Source organism: Cynocephalus volans, chromosome 6 (genome assembly GCF_027409185.1).
Source record: "Cynocephalus volans isolate mCynVol1 chromosome 6, mCynVol1.pri, whole genome shotgun sequence".
Lineage (NCBI taxonomy): Eukaryota > Metazoa > Chordata > Mammalia > Dermoptera > Cynocephalidae > Cynocephalus > Cynocephalus volans.
Genome location: NC_084465.1, coordinates 119,444,892 through 119,471,135, shown reverse-complemented (window position 1 = coordinate 119,471,135; position 26,244 = coordinate 119,444,892). Strand labels below are relative to the sequence as shown.

Here is a 26,244-nt window from a genome sequence, read left to right as displayed (position 1 = left end):
TTAATATTCAGGTAGAGGTATTAGTCCAGAGCCAAAATAAAATAATTTAAAACCTATCTTAATCTCTACAGATAGAGCCTTTGGCAAGAGAGAAAATTAGGTTAGGATTTGCTAAAGGTGATTTGTGGAAGCTGAAGTGCTAGAATACTGCATCTGACCTTAGTCACTGATCTGCAAGATTGAATGTGCTGGCTGTTTTCTTCATTGCAAACCAAAGCTCATTTTGACTTCAAATGGGAAGAGCGTCTTGGAATGTTCTTTAACAATTCTCTTTAACAACAACGACACCAAAAAGAATGATCTGGAGAATTAAAGTTATTGGTAGTTTAAAATAGCTAAAAACTAAAAACTTCCACAGGGTTAATGGCTTTTGATGTGTTAGTGGGTTCTTTTTAAAGACAATATTTAAGGAAATCTTTCCCCCCTGGAAAAGCTTGAACAAAAATTGCATTGAAAAAGCAGTGTTAGCTTTCAGTGCTTTGGAGGGGTCTCATTCTTTTTAGAGTCTACTTAGTCATAGCTTGGAAGCAGCCATAAGTAACCTCTTCAGCAACATTAGTATTATTTGATTTGAGTAGATTAGTGAATACCCAAGTTGATTCTAAAAGAAGGGTTTGGGGTATTCATTTAGTAGTTCATTAACATTTAGGGCAATTGCCTAGCCTAATCATTACATCATTTTACTACATTTAAACTCTTATGTGTGAAACATTCTGTGGTAAAGAAGATCCAGCTTCAGAAATCCTTTGTCCATGGTCGTAAAGATATAATGCGCTTGTTCTTGCGTGTTTTGCTTCTATAGTAAAATCAGGTAAGGAGAGATTTTAGATAATAGTGGTGGCTTTAAAAAAATTGTGAGTTATGATTTTGAGTTTGATACTTACTGATAGAGGTATTTACTATATGAAAGTAATCTAAAGCAAAATACAGATGGCTCCTTTTTAGAGAGAAACAAGAAAGATTTTATTCTCCATATATATATAACAAAGAGAAGTTCAAGCTAGAGTTTTTAATAATGCTATTAAACCCTTCTTTTCTTGTGTTTCAGACACTGGGTACTTAACACAAATTCTTTGAGAAAAAATTTGAGCTCAATTCAGGGAGCTTATGACACTTTGCAAAATTCTGAGTTTATAAATACTTGTCTTTGACTTAATGATAGGTCAGTTCAGAAAGGTGTGGCATGCTTCCTGTTTTAGCATGCCTGAAATAAGAGTTAGAAAAAGAAGGGTGCCTAGATTTTTGTGGGCTAAATTTGTATGTTGGCTTTTGTTTCTACTGACTCTCTTGATTTTGGCTCTCTTAGTAGCAAAGTGACCTCTAGCCTCAGTCTTAATTCTCACATATGCCAAAAGTAACTCCCTAGAGTGAGGTCTTCACCAGCAGTTCCCAACTTTTATAAATCTGAGAATTACCTTTTAAAGCCAAAAATGTTGGCTGACTTCCCCACATAATAGTACTTGTATTTGTGTTTGGGAACACAATGACAAAAAAATCAGATTTGTATTTTATTGGTACAGCAGAATCTACAAACATTTTAAGAATAAAAGTACACATATGAGAAAATACTCTTTATTCCTTCTGCAGACAGTGTTTGGTATGCATGCAGGTTTAATGATCCCTTTTGATAATTCTAAGATTAGAATCATTCTTGGGTCTACCTGGTATAAAGTGAAGCTTAGGGACACTAAATAATTTGATTGTTTGAGCCAAATGCCCATTTACCCCTTCTGACTTGACCTCTTTTTCCGTAAGAAATTGGGCGATACAGACTGCTTAATTCTGTTTCTGGGTCTCCAAAGTTAAAGCAGAGGACCAAGAAGGACTATTCAAGCAAGTAACATCTGAATTTTTTATCGAGTTATCTGCATATTTGTCTGTTTCCTGATTCAGTTAGATTGTGGAGACCTGGCCAAATATTCCAGTAAACCAGGGATAAAAGAAGAAGATCATGGTGTTCTCTTAGAACTGTAGTCAAGATCAAAAGGAAGATGAATCTATGCCTACCTCTTGCTGGGTTAACCTTTTCCTGTTTTCCAGTTGTATAAATCAAAGTGTAAGACAATAGGCTAGATTTAAGAGGGGCATCTACACCAGAGTAAGGATTGGAATATGTTATTTCTGTATCTATCGGAGATATGTCCTTTGGGTCAAAGCTACATAGTCTGTCAGGAGAAGATCAAGAATAAATCTTCAAATGCAAGGCTGAACTACTGAATGGACAACTTTATACTAAGATAAGGGACTTGTTTTATTCCTTCTCTCTGAGTTTAGCAAAAGGCTGTCAACTCATTGTTCTTTTTCTGTTGCATCCTCCCAAATAGGGAGGATGATAATACCATAAACTGTCTCCCTGACCACCTGTTTAGCATTTCCAAAGTCTTGGATAAAACTCACTTTATAAATTAGAAGAGATGATAAGTAGAATCACACCTTATGCAAATTGGTGTTCCTAGCAACATACCAAAAAATGTTGAGTGAATGGATAGGTAAAGTGTTAAATCTGGTGACATATTCACAGCTAGTAGTTTTGGACTCTTACTTAACTGAAATTAACTAGTGTCCAGTGGAATTTTCCCACCCATCATCTATTATATGCCAACAGTGAATTTTAATCTTTTTTTTTTTTTTTTTTTTTTTAAACAAAGGGAAGAAGAGTTCTTCTGCATGGAAAATGACACTTTTAGATATCAAACCCATTTCTTGGGCATACTGTATGATAACATTAGGGACTGAAATGCTAAATTCTGTCTTCAGTTTCTACTGTGTGAAACTTTTTTTAGAACTGTGCAAGATTTCAGAAGTGGTCTTTTATCAAGCCCGGGCGAGATGGAATCTTTACTGTCCTTTCACATAGGACAGAGCTTCTCCTTCCTCATAACTGTTCATTTTTGTGGTTTGCCAAAAAGCTGATTCTTCACACAGCTGAAAGAGTTATCAAGAAAAGTCATCCAAGTCCAAGCTTCTGTTTGAGGGCAAAGAGATTTTTAAAAGATTACCACTTACACATAAAAGCTGTAGAGTTTGAAGGGTAAGCTTTGGTTATCTGGAAAATTAACTTATGTGGAAGAATCGTTATTATTATTAAGATAATACTTTTTTTTGGATTCTACATATTTTTGGGTTTCAACATTCAGATATGTTGATCAAATCAATATTACTAGCATATATATTGTTACAAATTGTAATTATTCTTTATGCCCCTTGTCCAATCCCTCTTCATCCCCCACTTTCTCTCCCCCTACCCCCTCTAATCACCCTAGATTTCTTCTCTCCCTTTGAAAGAATAATGGTTACTTTGTTGATTTGCTGCCCAAGTGGTCTGTCCAATGCTGAGAGGCATGATCAGGTCTCCCAATACTATCATACAGCAGATGTCTCTTCCATCACTATGAAATGGATTCTGTGGAGACAGATATCCTCCTCCTTTCTTTATCTCTGCTGGTGACTCTACTTGTGTCAACTCACTCCAGTGGTTGCAGCATCTAGCCGCCTTCATGGCAGCCATGGTTATCGTGGTGGCTGTGGTGGGCCACCCACATGGAGGAGATGTTTTTGGCCTGTTCTGTAGTGCTGGCAGTGTGCCTGGTTGTGGGAGGGAGGTCCAGTCCCCTTCTCCATGCCCTGGATCCCTGGGTGGGCTCCGAGGCCCTGGCACGGGGTGCCTGGATGTGGGAGGGGAGTCTGGTCCCCTTCTCTAGGCCCTGGGTCCCAGGGCAGGCCCCAAGGAGCTGGCACAGGGTGTCTGGTTGTGGGAGGGGGGTCTGGTCCCCAGCTCCATACCCCAAGACCCCTTGTGGGCCCCAGGGTGCTGGCACAGAGTGCCTGGTTGTGGGAGGGGGGTCCGGTCCCCAGCTCCATACCCCGGGTCCCTGGGCTGGCCCTGAGGTGCTAGCGTGTGGTGCCTGGTTGTGGTAGGTGGGTTTGGTCCCCTTCTCCATGCCTCAGGTCCCAGCATGGGCACCAAGGCACTGGTGTGGTGTGCCTGGTTGTGGGAGGGGGTTCCAGTCCCCTTCTCCATGCCCTGGGTCCCCTGGCAAGCCTTGAAGTGTTGGCGTGGTGAGCCTGGTTGTGGGAGGTAGGTCCGGTCCCTGGCTGATAGCCCCGGGTCACTGGGCAGGCCCCTAGGCATTGGTGGTGTTCCAGTATGTTGGAGTTCCCCCCGAGGAACTGGCATGGTGTGCCTGATTGTGGGAGGGGGGGTCCAGTCCCATTCTCCATGCCCCAGGTCCTGGCACAGGCCTGAAGGCGCTGGCGCAGGGTGCCTAGTTCTGGGAGGTGTTCTGATCCCCTTCTCCATGCCTCGAGTCCCCAGGTGGGCCCCAAGGCACTGGTGCTGTGTGCCTGGTTGTGGGGGGGTTGCGTCTGGTCCCCTTCTCCATGCTTTGGGTCCTCAGGCGGAACCTGAAGTGCTGGCATGGTGTGTCTGCTTGTGGGAGGGAGGTCCAGTCCCCTTCTCCATGCCTTGGGCCACCTGGGGTCCCTGAGGCACTGTCACAGCATGCCTGTTTGTGGGAAGGGGGTCCGGTCCCTGGCTGGTAGCCCTTGGTCCCTGGGCAGGCCCCTAGGCATTGGTGGTGTGCCAGTATGTTGGAGTGGGGTCTGGTCCTTGACTCCAATCCTTGAGTTCTGGGTGGGGCCCTGAAGTGCTCGTGGTGTGAGTGGTTGTGGGTGGGGGTCCTGCCCCTGGCTTCATGCCTTATGTTCCCTGGTGGACCCCAAGGTATTCATGGTGTGCCTGAGCTGGAACTAAGTTTTTGTCCTTTGCTTGCTTCTAAAACGGGGGAACTTTTGTGGGAAAGTACTTGAGCTGTGTGGTTGAGCTAAATTGTTGCTTTGCTGCTGTTTCCCTAGGGAAGACTTTTTGTGCAGCTCAGGGTTTAATGGTTGACCTTATAGGTACTTCCGGCTCTCCAGAGACCAAGTGCACCTGGGTTGTGTAGAATCTCTGATCTGGGCCTGAGTTTTTTCATCAAACTGCACCCCATGCAATTCTGCATTCTTGACCAGTCTCCTCTGAGTGGTCCTGCGCTGATTGGGGGGTGGATTGGCTGTCCTTGCTGTGTCCCAGTGTTCTCTTGGTGGGCCCATCTCCCCTACCGCCCGTGCTCCAAACACTTGCCATGGGATGGGCCCTGCACCGATCCCCTGTGCTGACTCACCGGCCTCTGAATGGCTCCCTTTTTCAGCTGTTCTGGCTCCTCACTCCTGCGTACATCCACGGGAACCACTTTAGTGGTCTTGCTGTCCTGGGGGCCACCAAAGTCCTCTTCTCCCCTGCTGCCTCCAAGTAACTCCATCTAAAGGGCACAGCTGCGGCTTCTGCCGGCTCCTGTTCCATGTGTTTTAGTATTAAAGCGGCCGCAGGCCAAAACACTGAGAGCAGTTTTTTCTTTCTCTCTTCATGGTTTCTCCCCCTTCATGAACTCTGTAGGTCTGTCCTCTTCACCTGAGCTCCAGCAACCCCAGCTTGGCCGATGTTACATTTTTTTTTTTTTTTGTCGTTTTGTCGTTTTTTCGTGACCAGCACTCAGCCAGTGAGTGCACCGGTCAGTCCTATATAGGATCCGAACCCGCGGCGGGAGTGTCGCCGCGCTCCCAGCGCAGCACTCTACCAAGTGCGCCACGGGCTCGGCCCCGATGTTACATTTTTATAGTTGTAAATTCATTGATTTGTGGGAGAGAGTGATGCTGGGGACCATCTATTCCGCCATCTTGACCGGGAGTCCTAAGATAACACTTTGTTTTGAGAAGGCCCATGGTATTTACAAATAGTATTGTAACAAGTTACCAATTAGGTGGTTGGAATGGATAGAGTTCATGGTTTAAAATCCCTTGTGTTTTATAATGTTACTCACTTATTACCAACAACAACCTATTTATTAGATCTATTCTGAGATGGTAAACATTGATATTTTAACCTTTCCTAATGAAATTATATAAAACTATGCCTTGGTGTAAATGAAGCATCACTCTTCGTAGGAGCATAGCCCATGTGCATTGTTGGGAGGAAGTGTAGCGTAATGACTGGAAACAGACTCTGGGGGTCATTTGCCTTGGTTCAGACCCTGGCTCTGTTGTTTATTGAGTGTAATAATAGTACCAGCTTTATAGGGTTGTTTTGAAGGATTTGGTAAAATAATTCATATAAAGACTTATGAATGCCTAAACACAAAGTAAATGCACATTGGCTTTTGAGTAATATTAACTGTTTTTATTATTACTATTTCAGCTAGTTCTTAAAACAATGAGTTTTTTTTTTTTTTTTTTTTTTTTAACCAATCAGTTTTGGTTACTTCATATAAGTAAAAGAAAAAAATCAGGGGTCATTTTCATCTTATATTGAGTTTAGTAGTTCTTACTACTCCATTGAAATAATCCTGTGTGTTTTTTCTCCTAAATAATTTCAATGACGTGGAATGTTCTTAATAATCTGGATGGGTATTTTCACAACAACTCTAAGGCTGAATGCTGTGTTAGACATCATATTTCTGTCTTGCGTGGTGTCCCTTTATATGCAGTAGCCTTCCTGCTTCCTTGGTTCCCTTGGAAATACTATCAAGAAGGTGACAGGCTTAGTGGACCTCACCTGATGGTATCACTATGTGCTTTTGATAGCACGCTTACCTGTGTTCAGCAAGCCCAGTGTGTGCTGTTTGCAGAGATTTTCACAAGACACCAAAGTAGGCTTCAGCTTGTTAAAATTTACCAAGTGGTATCACTAGTGGGATCCTCCAGTATCCTTTTCTGTGGACTCGTCTCTAAGAACTTGGAAAGTTTGTGTAATTTTCAGGCCATCGCTATTATCATCGCCTTGCTCGCTGCTGCCAGCCTTTACACTGGCATGTATCATGTGAAATGCTTCAAACCTAAACGCTCTCTTGGAAAGTGAACAGGAACTCGCCAGGACTGCTGCCATTTTATTGGTGAGACAGATCTTATCCCAGAGAAGCTTTTACCTTTTTCTGGTAATGAATTTCTTCCAAGTTTTCCATTTAACCTTCTCCAACAATTTCATGGTGATCTTTCCAGAGAATCTCATTCCCAGGGAGGTTCTTTCTTCTTCCACGAAGAGCATCATGTATGGAGCAGGCTTTATTTGCCCACAGGTATGTGATAATTTGTCATGTGTTTTTCTGCAGAGATTAAAGATTTAACTCTCAGCTGGCTGAGAAATTAGAAACCTGATTATATCAGTAGTTTGAGAAAGTGACACACATTTATTAAGAGCCCCGAAGATTGAGAGGCCCAGTCACTGTACAAGATTCAGTAGAAACAATGGAAAAAAGAGTTGAAAGGAAAAAAGGAAAAAGAACCCAATGAGTATGGAGAAACATGATATTTTGAACATTTTAGCTTTTGAATTTTGTTCCCCTGAGCTTTCTCACTTAAGCTTTAACAGAGTTCTAGAAGAAAATAAACAGCGTCCTGTGAGCGTGTAGTTTTGCTTTATTTGGGCATTTAAGATTTCTGCTATCATTACATGGGAGAAGAATTAACTTGATCAAGAATTCTTGGAGGCAGGTTTCAAAACACTTGGCTAAATGCCTGTGTCCTGGAATTTTCAGAGTGTTATTAAAATTCCATGGTCATGACCATTACTGGAGAGGGCATGTCCTCCTTCAAGAAACATACTGATCTGCTGCTTATTTTACCAGTTGGAGAGCTGATATATTGCTCCCCTTAACCTAAATATATCCTCTAAAAATATGACTTAACCTAGCCTGTGATATGGGTATTTCTATTTTCCAAATTAAATAAGTAAAATATGTTATCTATACTCTTCAGGGAATACATTATTCTGGATAAGCTAATTTTCACTGTTTACCAACCTTAAAAAATATTTAAACCATTTGGGTTAGGAATAGTTCTAAAATGTTCTGAATGTTGCCACAGTTTTTAAAGCAAAGTGTGTAGGATAGAATTTGCCTTTCTGCTATTAGCTCAAGGTCTGTGTATATTGTAACTCACAGTTGTTGAGTGCTGATCGTGTGCCATGGACTATGCCAAGTGAATTGTATACGTTACTTAATGTAATCCTCACAACAACCTGTGAGGGAGAGATTCTTCTTATCCTTACAGACAAGAAAAGGGAGGTGCAGAGGCATCTAACTTTAGAGTTGTGCACTTTAAGATTCTGTCTCTTAACGGTACTGTGTTTACATCATTCATTTACCAGAGTATACGAAATGGAATTTTATTTTTGGGTTATCAGTGTAGTCCCAGGGACTCTGTGTGCATGATAAAATGAAGCTCTCCCTTCAGAGCAATTTGAGGTTTGTCAAGCTGTTTGCTGCTAGGTTCAACGACTCAGAATGGAAAACAGTTTGAGTTCCTGTTTCAGCTTGTTATTTGCTGTCAGATTCTAGACTATACGTACCTTCTCACTTTTAATCACGTACTTGCCCATAGTTTCTCTTCTTCATCAAGTAAAAAAAAAAGTTTGTTAAACTCTATGTAAGTAAAAAGTACCTAGATTTTTAAAAAACAGCTTTATTGAGATATGATTCACGTACAATACAATTCGCCCATTTAAAGCATACAATTCAATGTATTTTAATATATTCACGGAGTTGTGTAACCAACACCGCAGTCAATTTTAGAACATTTTCATTATTCCAAAAGGAATGATTCAATCCCCACTCCACTCTTCCCCCATCCCCTGGCAACCAGCAATTTCTTTTCTGTCTCTTTGGATTTTCCCATTTCAGACTTTCTTGTGAATGGAATCATATAATTGTGGTTTTTTGTGACTGACTTCTTTCACTTAGCAGGTTTTTAAGGTTCATCCATGTTGTAGCATGTATGAATACTTATTCCTTTTTATGGCTGAATAATATACCATTGTACTACTATACCATGTGGCTATACCACCTTTTGTTTATCCATTTATCAGTTGATGGACATTTGGTTGGTTCTACTTTGGGTTATTAATGAATAATGCTACTGTGGAATTAATGTACAAGGTTTTGCATACATATGTTTCATTTCTTTTGGGTGTATACCTAGGAGTGACATAGCTGTGTCACATGGTAACTCTGTGTCCCATTTCCAATGCGGCAGCACCAGTTCACATTCCCACCGATAGTGTACAAGAGTTCCAGTTTCTCCAGATCTTCACCAACATTATCAGTCTTTTTAACTATAGACATCCTAGTGTGTGTGAATCTCATTGTGGTGCTAATTTGCATTTACCTGATGGTTAATTATGTCGAGCATCTTTTCATATACTACTAGTGGCCATTTGTATATGTTCTTTAGAGAAATGTCTATTCAGCTCATTTGCCCAGTTTTTAATTAGGTTATTCATTTTTTTATTATTGAATTGTAATGGTTCCTCATATATTTTTGATATAATCTATTATCAGGTATATTATTTGTGAAAATTTTCTCCTATTTTGTGGGTTGTCTTTTCACTTTCTTGATGAAATTGAGAAGTGTAAGTCCTCCTAGTTCATTCTTCTTTTTCTAGATCGTTTTTGGCTATTTTGGGTTCCTTGCAAATCCGTATGAATTTTAGAATCAGTTTGTCAGTTTCTACAAAGAAGTCAGCTGGAATGCTGGTAGGAATTGCTTTGAATCTGTAGATCAAGTTGGGTACTGTTGCCATCTTAATGTTAAATCTGATCCATGAACATGGAATGTTTTTACATCTATTTATATTTATAAAAATTTCTTTCAACAATGTTTTGCGGTTTCCGTCTTCTTTTGTTATATTTATTCTTAAGTATTCAGATATGTATTTAGTGGAAACCTGAAGGGCTTTTATGAGTAAAGTACATGAGGTTTACTCAGTATGTAAGTTTAGTGGTTGTTTTAGTGGTTCCCATAGATTTTTTTTTTTTTCTCCTTTTAGTTTTTAGCCATGTTCTGATAGAGATCACCGCATGGTTGAATTCTGATGGAGGGACTGCTATGTTTCTGACAAAATCATAACTTCTCTTTTTTCTTTATTTTTTATTACAAAAATAATACTTGTTTGCTGTGGAATTTCATATAGTACCAAAGCACTTAAAATCAAAACTACTACCCTCTTCTTATCTTCTCCATATTTCTCTGACAGGGGTTTTTAAAACAAAACTATGGATATAATTTGTAAAATAAAATGAGTGAATTTTCTGTGTCCTACTTTTAAGCTTAATAGGTTATGGAAATTTTCATGTCACTTATAAATCTATTTTAATTTTTAATAGCTATGTTGGCATAAATTGTATGTGTTCTATAATCTAACTGTATGGATGATTTTAGGCTATTTCCAGTAGTTTTCTATTATGAACTATCTTAACAGCTTTTAATACAAGCTCCTGTTCTTGTTTTTCATGCTTTATTAAATATTTGGAAAAACATAAGAGTTGAAAGAAGGGCAGGGTTTTTTTTCGTGTGTTTGTTTTGTTTCATTTTTTACAGCTTTATTGAGGTATGATTTACCTACAGAAGAAAACTGCACATACCTAAACTGTTCAGTTTGGTACATTTTCACGGCACCATGAAATCAGCACCATAACTAAGATAGTTAATATGTCTATCATTCTCTAAAGTTTCTTTGTGTTCCTTTGTTAATCTCTCTCCAGCCCTCCCTCATCCCCAGGCAACCACCAGCCTGCTTTCTGTCACTATAGATTAGTTTGTACTTTCTAGATTTTTATATAAATGGACTCTTGCAATATGTACTATTTTTTGGTTTGGACTCCTGCGGTCTGTTGTGAATATCACTATTTCACTCCTTTTTATTATATGGATATATCACAATTTGTTTATTCATTCATCTTTTGATGGACATTTGGGTTGTATCTGGATTTTGGCTATTACAAATAAAGCTACTATGGGCAGTTGTGTCTTTGTATGGACATATGACTTCCTTTCTCTTGAGTAAATACCCAGGAGTAGAATGGCTGGGTCGTATGACAGATGTACGTTTAACTTTTAAAGAAACTGCCAAATGTTTTCAAAGTGGTTGTATCATTTTACATTTCTACCCATAGTGTATAAAAGTTCCAGTTGCTCCATATTCTCACCAACACTGGATATGATCAATTTTTAAAAATTTAGCCATACTAGTAGGTATGTAGTAGTATCTTATTGTTGTTTTGATTTGTAATTTCCTAATGACCACTAACAATGTTGAGCATCTTTTCGTGTGTTGCTTGCTGCCCTTACATCTTTTTATAAATTATTTGTTCACATTTTTTGTCTCTTTTTAAATTGAGTCATTTGTCTTCATATTCTTTAACACTTTGTATAGTAATAAAGGTTGAACACTATATTTTCATTTACTCAGGCTGTCTTTTCAATGGCATTCTTGAATAAGTGAAAGGAGAAAAGAATGAACATGTGTCTTTCTCTCTAATAACTGTTTTAATAGTTCTACATTCTTCTATATCCCTCTCCCCTCAGTGGGGCAGAATAGTAACTGAGTTAAGAGCATGACTCTGGAGTGCCCAGGAGGAGTCTGGCTCCCCACTTACTAGCTGTGCAACCCTAGATAAGTTATTTGGTCTCTCTGTGTCTCAGTTTTCTTATCTACCTAATGGAATTTTTAGGAGGATTAAATGAATTAAAACACACAAAGCATTAAAACGGTTCCTGGCACAAAATAAACACTCTTGAAATGTTAGCTCTTATGTACATTCAGCTCAATGCAGCAGATATTTATTTGACTTTGACTGAAAGCACAGCATTGTCTTCATCTCTCTATTTAGAATTAAGTTTCTTTGGTGTAGGGCATTTGATTTCAAAATCTTGCATTTTCACTCTGCTACACATTTCTTACATTGTTAACTTCTTATATTTTGTATAATTATGTGTAAAGGATTGAGAAGATGACACTTCAATATATAGAAATGTGTTACTTTATAATGTTATATGCAGGAACATAATTGGACTTGCTGGGGTGTTATATATACTTTCTCTTACAGAACTCTAAGAAATGCCTTGGATCACATCAGTCACTGGGCCATTGTTTTTAATATCCAGAAAATGAGTTCTTGGTCCTTGAAAGTAGAGAAGTAAGCCAAAAAATCAGTCAGGGGAAAAAACCTCATATTTATTAAAGAACACTTGTATTTTACTTACATTCAAAATTCTCTTCTACTTGTAATGTGCATTTAGGTAGTATGTACATTTAGGTAGTGAAAACTTTTCAGAGCTAAACAATGTGTTTTTTTATTGGAAACAAAGAGTATCTTCTGACCTTTGTTAATGTACATATATATATTTATGTTGGTTTTTTTTTTTTTTTTTTTTTTGTCTTTTTCGTGACGGGCACTCAACCAGTGAGTGCACCGGCCATTCCCACATAGGATCCGAACGCGCGGCGGGAGCGTTGCCGCGCTCCCAGCGCCACACTCTCCCGAGTGCGCCACCGGCTCGGCTCTACATATATATATTTAGCACAAACTTTCCAGTCTAGAGCAATGAGCTTTTTCATTGGTAGCAAGAAATGCAGGAAAAGAAATCTAAGTCTGAGCTCTAAACATGAATATGTTAGAATTATGAAAATATATAAGGTTAGGCAGGAAACACAACCAGAAGAAATGCAGATAGAATTGTAAACTATTGTTTACCTTTGATGCTTGATTTTAAAAAAGTAAAAAGTACATTTTAGACTTATATTAGAGTAAGAAGAATTATGACATTTTAATTAATTTATTTATTCAACAAGTATTTCTTTCACCTACTGTGTGCTAGGTGAACTCTGGGATGTAACTCCAAAGTTTAAAATTTGGATTTATTTTAGATTTGAATTAGATGTTTGTTACTAAGTGATGAATTCTTTCATATGGTCAGTTTTAGTAAAATCTCTTCATGTTAGTGTGAAAATAAAAAATTAGGGAATATTTCCTGGATTGTTTTGTTTTATAGAAAACAAACAATAGCTGTTTATTTATTATTTATAGAATATTATTATCCATAATTGATTTTTAATGTATATATGAATAATAGCATCTCTAACCAAGATAGTTGTTTCAACTGATACTATAATTCAGAAGCAAATTTATTTTGTAATGAGAACATTTATTTTGTCTTCAGCATGAGTAAGAGTAAGCATAGTGCATAGAGTTCTGTCTGAACACATTGTCAATTTGTTTCCATTCCAATGCCTTGTGCTTACCAGTCAGTCCTGGCTGAAGGAGTTTGGTTACTATAGGATTATCTTAATCTCTTTCTACCTAGAAGGAACAGCCTCCATCATCGTGTTACTTCTGGGACAGCAATACTATTACTGTTTGGCTCTTTATTTCACTATTATCATGTAAGTAAGTGCCAGTTCCAATCTCAGAATTACACTAGCTCTTGCCATTCCCTCTGTATGCAGTGAAACATCTTTGATCTGGTCTGAGTTTAATATTCATTTCTAGGCAGGATCATCACACCTTTCTGCCCAATTGTCTGAATGTTAACAGCTTATTTTTTTAAGGAATTTTATACACTTAATTTTGTAGTAAGGTTAAGTTCCCTTTTTTAACCTATCCAAGTGTAACATTTAGTAAATGCTGCAGCCAGGTATAAAAGAGGCTGAGCTTCTATTCCTCCTGCAGCCTCTCTCCTCCCCAAGCTCCCACTCCTCCCCCACCACAGGCATCTTCAATTCAACACATCCAAGTCAAAGATCTTGTCCCCCAGTCTGCTCTTTTGCCTTTGTTTGCTGTCTTGCGAAATGGCTGTACTGTCGATCCAGTTGCCCAAGTCAGGGACTGAGAAGTTGTCTTTGCCTTCTCTCTCTCCTTTGATTCCTACATCCAACACACCATCAATTATTAGCAGTTTTCTCTCTAATATGTCCTGGGTCTGTCCTTCCTCTGTTCCATTGCCATCACTTTAGGTCAGGTCCTCATCATCTCATTCATGGGATATCAGATATCCTCCTCTGTGGTCCCCTTGTCTCTATCTTCCAGTTCCTCCAAGCCCTTCTCCCATATTGCTTCTAGGATCACATGTCATTTCTCTGCCTAACAATCTTAAGTGGCTTCTCATTGCTTTTGGGATATGATGATGTGAAGTTCTTTGTTACGTAGGCACTCTTTGCCTCTTCATCCTCATTTCTTGTTTATCCTCCACGTGCACTGTAATCTCTGCCATGCAGAAAATACTTGGCAGTTCCCGGTTCAGACACCTCTGAACAGAGGCAGTTCCCTGTGCCTGTGCATCTCTGGGAAGCCTTCCTTGATTTCCTCACCTGGTTTAGATGCCCCTCCCATGTGACCCCAATTCCCTATGCTTATCTCTGCTGTAGTTCTTATCCCTCTGCCTGGGACTATCTGGTCCCCACTGGACTGAGTATATTGTGAATAGGGTCTAGTCTCTTATCACTTTGCCTCATTATCTATCACAGTCCCTGCAAATAGTTGGTCCTTAGAAAATGTGTTCTGAGTGAATGAATTAATAAATCCTATTCCAGAACCCTGCTGGAACAATTTTTAAAATTTTTCATGAAGATTTATTTGCATTTTGAACAAATTGGTAGTGGAGAGTGTAGTAGTTGACCCAAATGATTGAATCTCTATTAAACTTCAAGACATTGGAACTCCACATAGATAACTATTCTTTAAGTCTGTAAGGGTGGCTATATATTTAAAATGATACTTTTATAGTGGTTTTTAGGATAAGAATTTTTTGTTTGCTTTTTTCTTTTTTTAAAATTTAAACTGTCCTTTTCGTTTTCATTCTCCTGTCATAATTAAGATGTTATATGCCTTACAGTTCTTAGCTTATTCTATTCATTTTTTATTTTTTGATGCTGGCTGGTATGGGGATCTTACCCTATTCTTGATATCAAGAGAAAGATTTATGATGAATTTCCCTGGGCATATTCTGTCCTTTAGAATCTATTCATAATTTAAGCAGATTAAATGAGCATGAAGTCATTTGGGAAAAATGCATAAAAACCATTTGGGAAAAAGCATAAAAACCATTTTTAAAAATTCCAAGTGAAAGTAGTTATTTCACTTTAAAAGATAATTATAGGGTCTGGCTGGTTAGCTCACTTGGTAGACTGTGGTGCTGATAATACCAAGGTCAAGGGTGTTGACCCTATTAGCCTATTAGCCAGATCACCCTATTAGCCAGATCATCATATTAGCCAGCCATACACACACACAAAAAAGATAGTTATATATTATCATGTATATGTAATATTGGGGGATAGAGGTGTGTGCCTAATATCTGTGAAGAATGCATAAAACAAATGTAATTCACGGGGCCTAGTTTTCCAAAGCCTTGCAGTTTCAAATGTTGACCATTCTAAGGACAGGAAATTTTACCCAGGCTATATAGTCTCTGTTGTAAGATAAAGAATTGTAACACAGCAAGGTTGCTGGCTCAAAGACAGACAGGTTACTGATTGATATGTAAAGATACTGAGAAATTGCTGTAAGAAGAGAATGTTTGCTAAAATCAAGCTTTTGTTAGTGGATCGACTTAATTGCATTATAGAATGTTACCTTACTGAATGTTACCAGCTGCTATTGTTAAACTTGTTAAACTGTACTTAGAAAAAACCCCACCTATGTTCTCTTCCTGGAGCTTCCTGGTCTGGAGAATAAATGCAGGAAGAGAACCCCAATTCATGGTTAATTTCCCAAATGGAAGGAATGCCTCACTCTTGAGGGTTCCGGGAGATTAACACCTTTTCAAGGCTTCTCACTGCTCAGAAGAGATGGGCTTTGAGTAATCTTTGGCAGCTCTGTCACCCAGGGGAAAAGGGGTGACAAATCCGTGGGAGGCAAAGCAACAATATATATTTCCTTTTATAGTGTATTATTACCTATTTTCTTCTTGCAAACCAAATGTCATCCTTCATTCATTTCTTTTTAACAAAAGCTGTGCCTTCTACTGGTAAAATTTTCATATGTGTATTTAAATTTTTTTTCTAGGGTGATTGTGCAGGCTTCTTTTTTGCTTGTTTAACCTGCCATTAGCTGACATGGTTGATGCAGATTTACTGAAGTTCAATTGGCAGTAAGTATATTTACTCAAGTAGTAGCTACAAAAACATCACATGTAGGCAGGACCTATCAGAGTCTCCATATGTCCGTTATATTGCCACTACAAATCACATATCTGAAAGACAATCATAAGAGGCATCATTGGGAATGAGGGGGTGGAATATGATAGGGTATTCATACTTGTTTGCCCTGGGCAGCTTTTCCTCACTTCTGAAAGGACATCATAATTTTTTATCCCTCAAAATCACATAGCCAACAATACAACAGGGTTGATTCTCAGAAACCAAAGTGAAATCTCAGTTATCTTTATACTCTACGTATTGCAGTATGAGTTATCACACAGGACGAGAAGGAAAATGGCCTTTACTCTGTGCCATCTCATGAGTTAAAATTAAAAATCAAGGTCCATCTTATCCTTTCTTACGTGAAAAGATCTGAGCTGTTGTTCTGTTCTTTGGTGTGCTTATAAGTGTTTTAGATCGGCTATAAAATTCACTTGATTGGCAAATATTTTCTGATATGTGCCCAATTTTGCAGATTAGAGAGGAATGTGTTATTTTATAACAAAGGCAAGTTCTTTATTAGTTTTGCAAAAATACTTATACTCTATTTTTCTTTTTTAATGTAACTTCAGTCAAGGAAAGCTTTGCCTATCCAGCTGCTTGATTTCCTTTCTGTGTACATCCTTTCACATTTCTGGGTTTCATTGCTAGGTCATATTTGGAGTGATGAGGAAGATGGTGAGCTCCTTATGGCTCAGGACCATGTCTTCTCTTTTGTATCCCTCGTGCCTGGAAAAGTGATGGGCTCAAAACACTTTTTTTTTTTTTCAATGAACAAGTTAACAAGCAGTAACTTCAGTAAACATCTTACATCTCTTTAATTGTTTTTAAATGAGATGGGTTATAAATAAAATGTCTCAACAGTTGCAAAGGGAAGAGCACCACATTTACCATGTGCCACCAAGTGTATGCACTGCATGGCTGTTTGCTCCTTTAAGTCTCACAGCAGCCTTGAGTGGCAGGTTTTATTGACTCAATAAATATTTATTGATTGCCTCCTATGTGTCAGGCAGTGTGGTAAAAGCTGGGGATACAGTACAGTAGGTCTTAATGGACTCTCCAGGTTGTCTGATGCTCTTAACTTCCTCTAAAACATACTCGTGTACATGGTGCGCACTGTGTTTGTGACCCAGTGGCCACTCTTGAGGACACCTGTGTTTTTCTGCTCCCAAGTTTCAGTTGTATCCTTACCAAGGGTCAGTGCTTTCAGTTTCAAATCTATTAATGTCATATGTACTTGTTACTGTAATTACAACATTTAATTGCACTTATGTTTTTATAAACTTAGGAAATATAAGTGTGAAATGAAAGTTATTTCTATGACAACTAAGTTGCGGAAGACTTGGTACAAATAAGTTGTTAAAATATTAGTATCAAATTTGATGTGGTGAGAACTGTAAATATTTTGGGGAGAAGTCATAAAACTCTAAAGATAGTTTGTACTCAAATAGCTTTACAAACGACTTTGGGTTGTCTCTATACCTGCCAGTGGAAACTGTAGGTCATATAATATGGATATGTTTTATACAAGGAAGATGGCACAGTACTGCCATCCATGGACCCATACTCAGAGAAAAAGCCCGCGAAAAGATTGATGAGTGAGTATAGTTAAGTTAAAGTAGAATAGTTAATGTCTTATTTTAGAAGTGATTTTTTTCTTTTTTGCTTTCGCCAACAATCCTAAATATGTGAGGGAAAAAAGGCTTTCTATTGTGGTGAGCAAAAGCAGATGTAGCCCCTGCCCTCATGGCACTTATAGTCTAGTGGGGAAGACAGACAGCAATTATACCATCATACAATCATAATTATCCCAACTTCCAGGAAGCCAAGGCCCTTCAGGGATTCACTTTCCCAAGGCAATATAATCAGCAGATTGAAGAACTGGAAACGAAACCCAAGCTCTTACCACCACATCAAACTTCCTCTAATTCTCTGGCCTTGTCTTTCTTTCTTTCTTTCCTTTCTTTTCTTTTTTCTTTCTTTCTTGCCTGTTGTCTTCTTTTTTCTCCTCCTTAGTTGCAAGATTCCCATCATGAGTTGAAATATGACAAGATTTCAGTTTATTCAGCCAATGTACTTGACTTATTTTACATGACATGATTGTTTAAAAAAATTATATGGCAAGATTCTTTCCAGGAATACATTAAAGTAATCCTGAATGAAATTTGGGGAGAGAAACTTAGGCATGAATCCCAGTTCTACCATGTACTAGCTGTGTGACTGTGGACAAGTTATTCTGTTTTCCCATCTCTAAAATATTATAGGGGTTGTAATATCTTCTTCATGGGATTGCTATGGGGTTTAAATGAAATAATACATATAGAGCACTTAATAATACATGGCAGGACCATATTGCTCCCAGTTAATGAGCTTTTGAGAGACTACTTGTGTCTTTTCTTTGGGTCTTGGAGTTAGGCTCTTTTAGTTCTATAACCCCTTATAACTAAGGGGTTAATATTTTATGATATTATACTGTTTCTACTATTGTCTACTTAGGGTCAAGGAGGACTTCATAGACCAAAAGGTCCTTGATACATATATACATATACTCATGCATATATACGTACACCTATACATATGTACATATAAACACATGTAATTTGTGTGTGATATAGACCCATGTTATTTTTCTCTGGTCCAGGTCACCCCTTCCCTCAATGGTTTGGCATCAATGCTTTGTTTACCAAACTTGCTCAGTCTTTAGCTCCCATGGTGATATTCTCTAGGCTAAACCAGTATGGATATGGAAACACGAACAGCAGGTAGAGTAAAAACCTTTGAAATAATATAAGAGAAATATGAAAGCAAACACAGCTTTTAACATTAATTATTAAGCAATTATAGTATCTTGGACTTTGGATATTATTAGTAATTAACTCGTATATCTTAAGTGAGCTATAATAGAAAGTATGAATGTTAAAGGGACTTTAGTAGGAGTATCTTTAAGTATATTCTTTAAGTTATGTATATTAAACATGTCTATGTCATTCGCATTGAGCTACCTATTGATTGCTTTATCTGTCATTCATTCATTTATGATTTTATTTCACAACTGTTTTTAAGGGCCTGCTATTATATGTCAGGTACAAAGATACTGGGAGTACAAGGTGAGTTGGGAGTTTCATAGGGGCCCTACAGATTAATAAACACTGTGATAAGGGCCCCACCAGAAGTATAATGTGGCACTGTGGTAATACAGAGATCTCTACCTCTTCCTACCTCCGTCTGCCTGGGTCCAAGGAGCACTTCACTGAAGAGAGGATTCTTGAGCTGAGTTTTGGAGGTTGAGTTGGACTCCCCCTCCTGAGCATGGAGGAGTGTCATTCCAGAGAAAGAACACAGCATGGAAGATATCTGGAAGCGCCAGTGAACGCTCAGTGAGCTATTCATTTGTTCATCTGGCAGATATTATTGAGGACCTACCAAGTCCTATGCTCTCTGATACAGAAGGCAGTGAGGTACAGCAGTGAACAGAACAGCAAAGGTCTCTGACCTCACAGGCAGACAAGACATTAAAGAAGTAAGATACATAGTACGTCAGATGGTGATAAGTCCTGTGCTAAAAAGTAAGGAAGGAGGGTTGGCTGGTTGGCTCAACTTGTTAGAGAGCAGTGTTGTAACACTGAAGTCAAGGGTTTGGATCCCTGTGCTGGCCAGCCGTGCTCCTCAAAATTTGAAAAAAAAATATTTAAAAGAAAAGAAAAATAAAACAAGAAGGAGAATAGGAAGGGTTGGGGGAAGTTGCATTTTTAGATAGGGTTATGGGGAAGGCCACATGAGAAGGTGACATTTGACTAAAGAGCTGGAGGAAGGTGGGTGGGAACCATGCAGGCTCTCTGGGGAAGGAGCGTTCCTGGCAGGAGGCATGGCTGGTGCAAAGGCACTGAGGTGCAGCATGCCTGACACTCTGGATCTGGCAAGGAGGTAGGTGTGGCTGGAGCAGAGTCAGCAAGAGGGAGGCAGGCGGTGATGTGGAGGGAGGCCAGATCCCACGGGGCCTGGCAGACCTGCTTCGTTAGTTTGTTTCACTGTAAGACCAATGGTGATGGTGAAGTAGTGAAGAATTGATTGACTGACTGATTTAATAGACTTTATTTTTATAGAACAGTTTTGGGTTCACAACAAAATTGAGCAGAAAGTCCACAGAGTTTCCTTATGCACCCCCCCACCACAGGCACAGCCTCCCCCATTATCCACATCCCCACCAGAGTGGTACATTTGTCACAGTTGATGAACCTACACTGACACATCATTATCACTCAGAGTCCATAATTTACATCAGGGCTCACTCTTGGTGTTTACTATTGTATGGGTTTGGACAAAGGTATAATGATACATATCCACCATCGTAGTTTCAGGAGGAATAGTTTCACTGCTCTAAAAATCCTCTGTGCTCTGCCTGTTCATCCCTCCCTCCCCACTAACACCTGGCAACCACTGATCTTTTTACTATTCCCATATTTTTGCCTTTTCCAGAAGGTCATATAATTGGAATCATATGGCATGTAGCCTTTTCAGATTGGCTTCTTTTATTTAATAATATGCATTTAAGTTTCCTGTATGTCTTTTCATGGTTTGATAGCTCATGCTTTTTAATGCTGAATAATATTCCCTTGCCTGGATGTACCACAGTTTACTCACCTATTCACCTACTTAAGGGCATCTTGATTGCTTCCAAGTTTTAGCAATTATGAATAAAGCTTCTGTGAACATTCACCTGCAGGTTTTTGTGTAGACATAAGTTTTCATTTCTTTTAGGTAAATGCCCAGGAGCATGGTGGCTGGATCATATGGTAAGAGTATGTTTAGCTTTCTAAGAAACTGCCAAACTGTCTTCCGAAGTGGCAATACCATTTTGTATTCCTGCCATCAGTGAATGAGTGTTCCTGTTGCTGTGCATCTATGCCAGCATTCAGTGCTGTCAGTGTTTTGCGTTTTTGGCCATTCTAATAGGTGTGTAGAGTTTCTTGTTGTTTTCATTTGTATTTCTCTGATGACATATGATATGGAGTATCTTTTTATGTGCTTATTTGCTATTGGTTTATGTATCTTCTCTGGTGAGGTGTCTGCTGAGGTCTTTTGCCCATTTTTTAGTCAGGTTGTTTTCTTGTTGGTGAATTTTAAGAGTTCTTAGTGTATGTTGGATGACAGTCCTTTATCAGATACTACTTTTGCAAATACTTTCTCCTAGTCCATGGCTTGTCTTCTCATTCTCTTGACAGTGTCTTTTGCAGAACAGAAGTCTTAGATTTTAAGTCCATCTCATCAATTCTTTCTTTCATGGATCATGCCTTTGGAATATAAGAATAGTCTGAAAGGAGTCGGGGGAGGTCATGAGGAACCCATAGATAAGTGTCATGAGGTGTATCATGCTTCATGGCAGCTAGAGGGAGTCAGGTCGAAAAGGCAATTGGGGGCTGATGTGAAGGACCTGCACACTGGATTTAGAAGATGTATAGGATTTTATTAATCCTATACACCAGGGTTTCCCAAACATCATGACTTTTTGACTTTTGGTGTGTGAGTACTCTATGTACTATTACTTACTCAATATTTTTCTTTAAATTTATTTTAAATCACTAACTTAAATCTAAAGAGCCATAAGCAAAAGTATCCATGAAATCATTCATTTGGGGGGGTTTCAATTTTTCTACCACCATTAAAATACTTAACCACTAAAATAAAAATAACTGTTGTGTATCATCTGTAAATCATCATGTGTACTACCAGGGGTTCAGATGCTGTACTTTGGGAAAGACCACTGTGGATGAAGGGAAGTCATTGAAGATTTTTAAGCAGGAGAAAGATATGACATAAATTTTGTTCTAGAATATTCTGGCATGGTGTGAAAGAAAGATTGGAAGGGGGCCAAAAAATAACAGCTTAGTTACTAGTTGCCTACTATATAACGAGTGCTCAGAATATGAAAATAAATAAAATAGGTTGCTGCCACTAGGAACATATAATCTAGTAAAGGAGACAGACACGAGGACACATAATTGCAGCAGAGAGTGGTAGGTACTGTGATTAGAAGTATATGCGAACTACAGGGGTGGCTATGAGGTGGGCATGATCATCACTGCCTTGGGAACCAAGTCCGGGAAGATTCACAGAGGAAAGAGTGCTCCAGCAATCTTCCAGTGGAGGTGTGACACTGTGCACGGAGACTGGAGGTACCCCGGAAAGAGCAACAGCACATGCAAAACATGCACGTGTCAGATGATGCAGTGTTCACTCAACAAACATTTACTGAACACCTACTGTGTGCCAGGTCCTGTGCCAAACCCAAAGAACAAAGAGACAGAAGATGCAGTCCCCACTCTGCATAAGCTCACAGTCAATGCTGGTGGAAATCATAGTGCAGTGTGTTAGGCACCACTGACAGAGGTAAGCGTGGGCTGCTGTGGGAGTACACACTGGCCGAGCATATAATTCAGACTGGGTAGCACAGAAATGATTCCTCAGATGAATTTTCAAAATTCATAGTGTAGGAGGAGGCTGTGCAAGCATAGAGAGGTCCAAGATTATGTGACATGCTTGGAGGACTGGCAGATGGTTTAGTCGTAGAGCTTGGGAAGTGTAGACCTGATCCTAAAAGGGATGGAGTGTTGTAATTATTAAAACAAGCAGTAAGAATATCAGATTTTCCTTTTAAAAGATCATCGTGCAGTGTGGGAAATGTTTTGAAGGGAGTTTAGCCAAAGTGCAGAGCGAGAACATTTGAAGGCTATGGTATTAGTCCATTTTCTGTTGCTTACAACAGAATACCTGAAACTGAGAAATTTCTTACAGTTTTGGAGGCTGGGAAGTCCAAAGTCCAGGGAACACATCTGGTGAGGGCCTTGTTCTTGGTGGTGACTCTCCACAGCAACACAGGTATCACATGGCAAGAATGGGCTAAGCAAGAGAGTTAGCTTTCTCACTTGCTGTCCTTATAAAGCCATCAGCACCATGCCCATGACCACTAATTAAACCATCAACCCATTTACTCCATGCATGGACCTATCCATTATCTAGGGCTCAGTCCTCAGATCTAATCATTTTTCAAAAGCTTCACCTTTCTAACTCCGTAATTGGATTTCCCACCCTCTTAATATCTCTTACAATGGGAGTTAAGTTTCCAATACATGAATTTTGGGGGGACACATTTAACCCATAGCAGCTAATAAAGTGATTTTTAAATGCTGGTGTGGGCCTGAGCTAAAGCTGTGTAATGTGCAAGGCATGTGGGAGACTGGTATGGGAGAGATTAAGGAGTGAGAATCAACAGAACTTGATGATACTTGTTTATGGAGTCACAACTCACATTTGGGTAACTGTGTGTAAGAAATGAGTATCTGAAGGAAGTGACTGTGAACTGCTCTGGACATTTCTTCCGTAGACTTTGAAGGAATTCTTTCTCCGTCTTAGCTTCTTCATCTATAGGTGACTGTTTTCTACTTGCACTGGGGAAGTTGCTCATAGTCCACTCAACAGTAAAAGACTCAGGCAATGTTGTAGTAGAAAACCATGGTGGCTCAGATAGGACAGGAACAGAATCTGGGGTAGAAAAGACACAAAGCCCGTATCTCCTGTTGTAGCTTATTTGCTGATATGAGAGTGGTGGAGGAAGAACGGGTGTGTTTAACTCTTCCCTCTAAATTTTCTTTGTATTCTCAAAGAGTACAAATTCCCCAAAGTAATGGTTCTCTACCTTGTTGGACATTAGAATCATTTGGAGCTTGAAAAAGTCCTGATGATGAGGCCACACCCTAGACCAGTTAAATCAGAATCTCTGAAGGTGAGATCCAGGCATCAGTATTTTTTAAAGCTTCTTAACTTATTCCATTGTGCAGCCAATGTGGGGAACCTAGAGACTGACTTCCTTGGAAACAGAGGCTAGAGACTAGTTCTTGTTGGCTCAGCCATAGACATGTTAGGAACCAGACACATTGGCAAGCTAGTCTCATGATACTGTCGGCACATCACACTCAAGTATCATTTATCTTGGAGTGGCAATTTAATGTTTGGCATCTGGTGGTCTTTCATAGCTAATGCTGATCTGAAAGTGTCCAGCTGAAGTCTAGAGACAAGCCATACACTTAGCAGGATATGGTTTGATGGTCAAAGAGTACTTTGAGAGTCACCAGTGTAAAGAATTAAGCAAAAATGTCTGTTTGAAATAAACTTCAGAGTTTCAAGTAAGTTTTCTAATATTAGATTATTCTACTCTTACTATGCAGAACTGTATGGCTCAGATATGCAGAATTGTATGCATATGCATACAGTATGCAGAACTGTATGGCTCTTCTCCCTGCCATTTTCATATGATGCTCTGTGACTCCTTGATACAGTTATAGAAATTTTGGCTCTGCAGAGCAGATTATTTTACTACACTCAATACATGTATTTACTTCTTAATGACCTAAGGATATACTGTCCAACAGCCAGTAAATGTAATGGTCAAGCTTGTTGTTAATAGAGATCTATAGCTGTGGTACATGGGCAAGAAAACCAACATGAAATCTCTTCTGATTATTTAGGGTAAGATACTTCTGTAGCAAGGTTAGAAATGGATTATCTTAACTATTTTTTAAATGTAACTTATATTGGGCCGACCCCGTGGTGCACTCCGGAGAGTGTGGCGCTGGGAGCGCAGCAGTGCTCCCACCGCAGGTTCTGATCCTATATAGGGATGGCCGGTGCGCTCACTGCCTGAGTGCTGTTCGGCCGGTCACAAAAAAGACAAAAAAAAAAAAAATGTAACTCATATTAAACTGCAACACAAGTCCACATTTTGCACAAAGAATAAACAATGACAATGAAATTCTAGATTATTAAGGAAAAAGTTTCTTCCATTTGGCCAACTGAGCATGCTCGCATTCTCTCTTCAGCAGATGTTTATGGAGTACCTGTTAGGTGTTAGCACTGAGCTGGGAGCTGGGATATAAAGAATTGTAAGACATAATCTTTCTGCCTTAAGGAGGTCACATGGCCTTAGTGAGTGAGGCAAATGGGCAGGTCTGGTACAGTGAGCTAAGGGTTGAGGTAAACACTGAGTGCAAGAGGAACCCACACTTGGCACTCAGCTGCTTGATACTGGATGCAGTCACTGTACTGACTCCATGTGGCAGCACTGTCCTATAGTCCTGGCCAAATTCCTGCTGCTTGATAGGAGAGTCTGGAATGGAAAGATACATTGTCACCAGTAGTCAGAGTCTGCCAGTTTATTTGTTGAATTACAGTGTCATCAGTGGGTACGTTGCTGGAAACTTAAAATTCATTACTTAAAAAATAGCCTACTATGATCAATCTGCTATATATATGAGTATTTATTTTTATTTTTTCACATTTGTTTATATTTATTTATTTATTTATTATTGAATCAATTGATTATACATATTTTGGGGGTTCAACGTTGACAAATGTTGATCAAATCAATTTTATTAGCATATATATTATTATAAATCGTACTTATTCTTTATGCCCCTTATCCAATCTCTCCTCATCTCCTTCCCCCTCCTCCCTCCCACTTCTGATAAGCCTAGATTTCTTCTCTCCTTCTAAAAAAGTAACAGTTACTTTGTTGATATTTTGCCTAGATGATCTGTCCAGTGCTGAGAGAGGTGTGTTCAGTCCCCCACTATTATTGTACAGTAGATGCTTCTTCTGTTACTCTGGAATGGGCTTTGTGGAGAGAGACATCCTCTTCTTTTCTTAGGTCTTCTCTGGTGACTATCCCTGTGTCAATGCATTTGAGTGGCTGGTGGGCCATCTGCATGGTGGCTGTGGCATCTAGCCACTTTTGTGGCAGCTGTGGCTATTGTGGTAGCTGTGGTGGGCCACCTACATGGAAGTGGTGTTTTGGCATGCTCCTTGCCTGGTTGCGGGAGGAGGGGCCAGTACCTGGCTCCATACCTCAGGACCCAGGTGGGCCCCATGGCAGTGGTGGCATGTCTGGATGTGGGAGGAGGGGTTGGTCCCCACTCCATGCTGCAGGACCCTGGGTGGGCCCCATGACAGTGGCAATGTGCCTGGTTGAAGGAGGAGGGGTCAGTCCCTGGTTCCATCTATTTTTACATTCTAAGATGTTGTTGCAGAGCAGTTGGGTGGGAGGGGGAGAGGGGAAGGGGGAAGGAGAGAGGGTGGGAGAAGGAGAAAGGAGGGGTGTGATTGAGGCCATGGCACCCCCCTCATTCCTGCATGTGAGACCAGGCGGCTTCTGGTGGTGGCTTGGTCATCTTTGGGCTGGTTGTGGG

The 26,244-nt window shown here is 39.5% G+C and overlaps 1 protein-coding gene across 1 annotated transcript in view; it reads left to right on the top strand.

Moving 5' to 3' along the window:
- The first annotated feature begins 2,674 nt into the window (after positions 1 to 2,674).
- Positions 2,675 to 26,244, top strand: part of LOC134381033 (transmembrane protein 180-like) — a 31,439-nt gene continuing 7,869 nt past the window's right edge. The window contains 6 exon segments of the mRNA XM_063101120.1: positions 2,675 to 2,822; positions 6,399 to 6,876; positions 6,878 to 7,105; positions 13,094 to 13,252; positions 15,886 to 15,957; positions 18,622 to 18,768. Coding sequence (XP_062957190.1) covers positions 2,675 to 2,822; positions 6,399 to 6,876; positions 6,878 to 7,105; positions 13,094 to 13,252; positions 15,886 to 15,957; positions 18,622 to 18,768 — 1,232 coding nt within the window.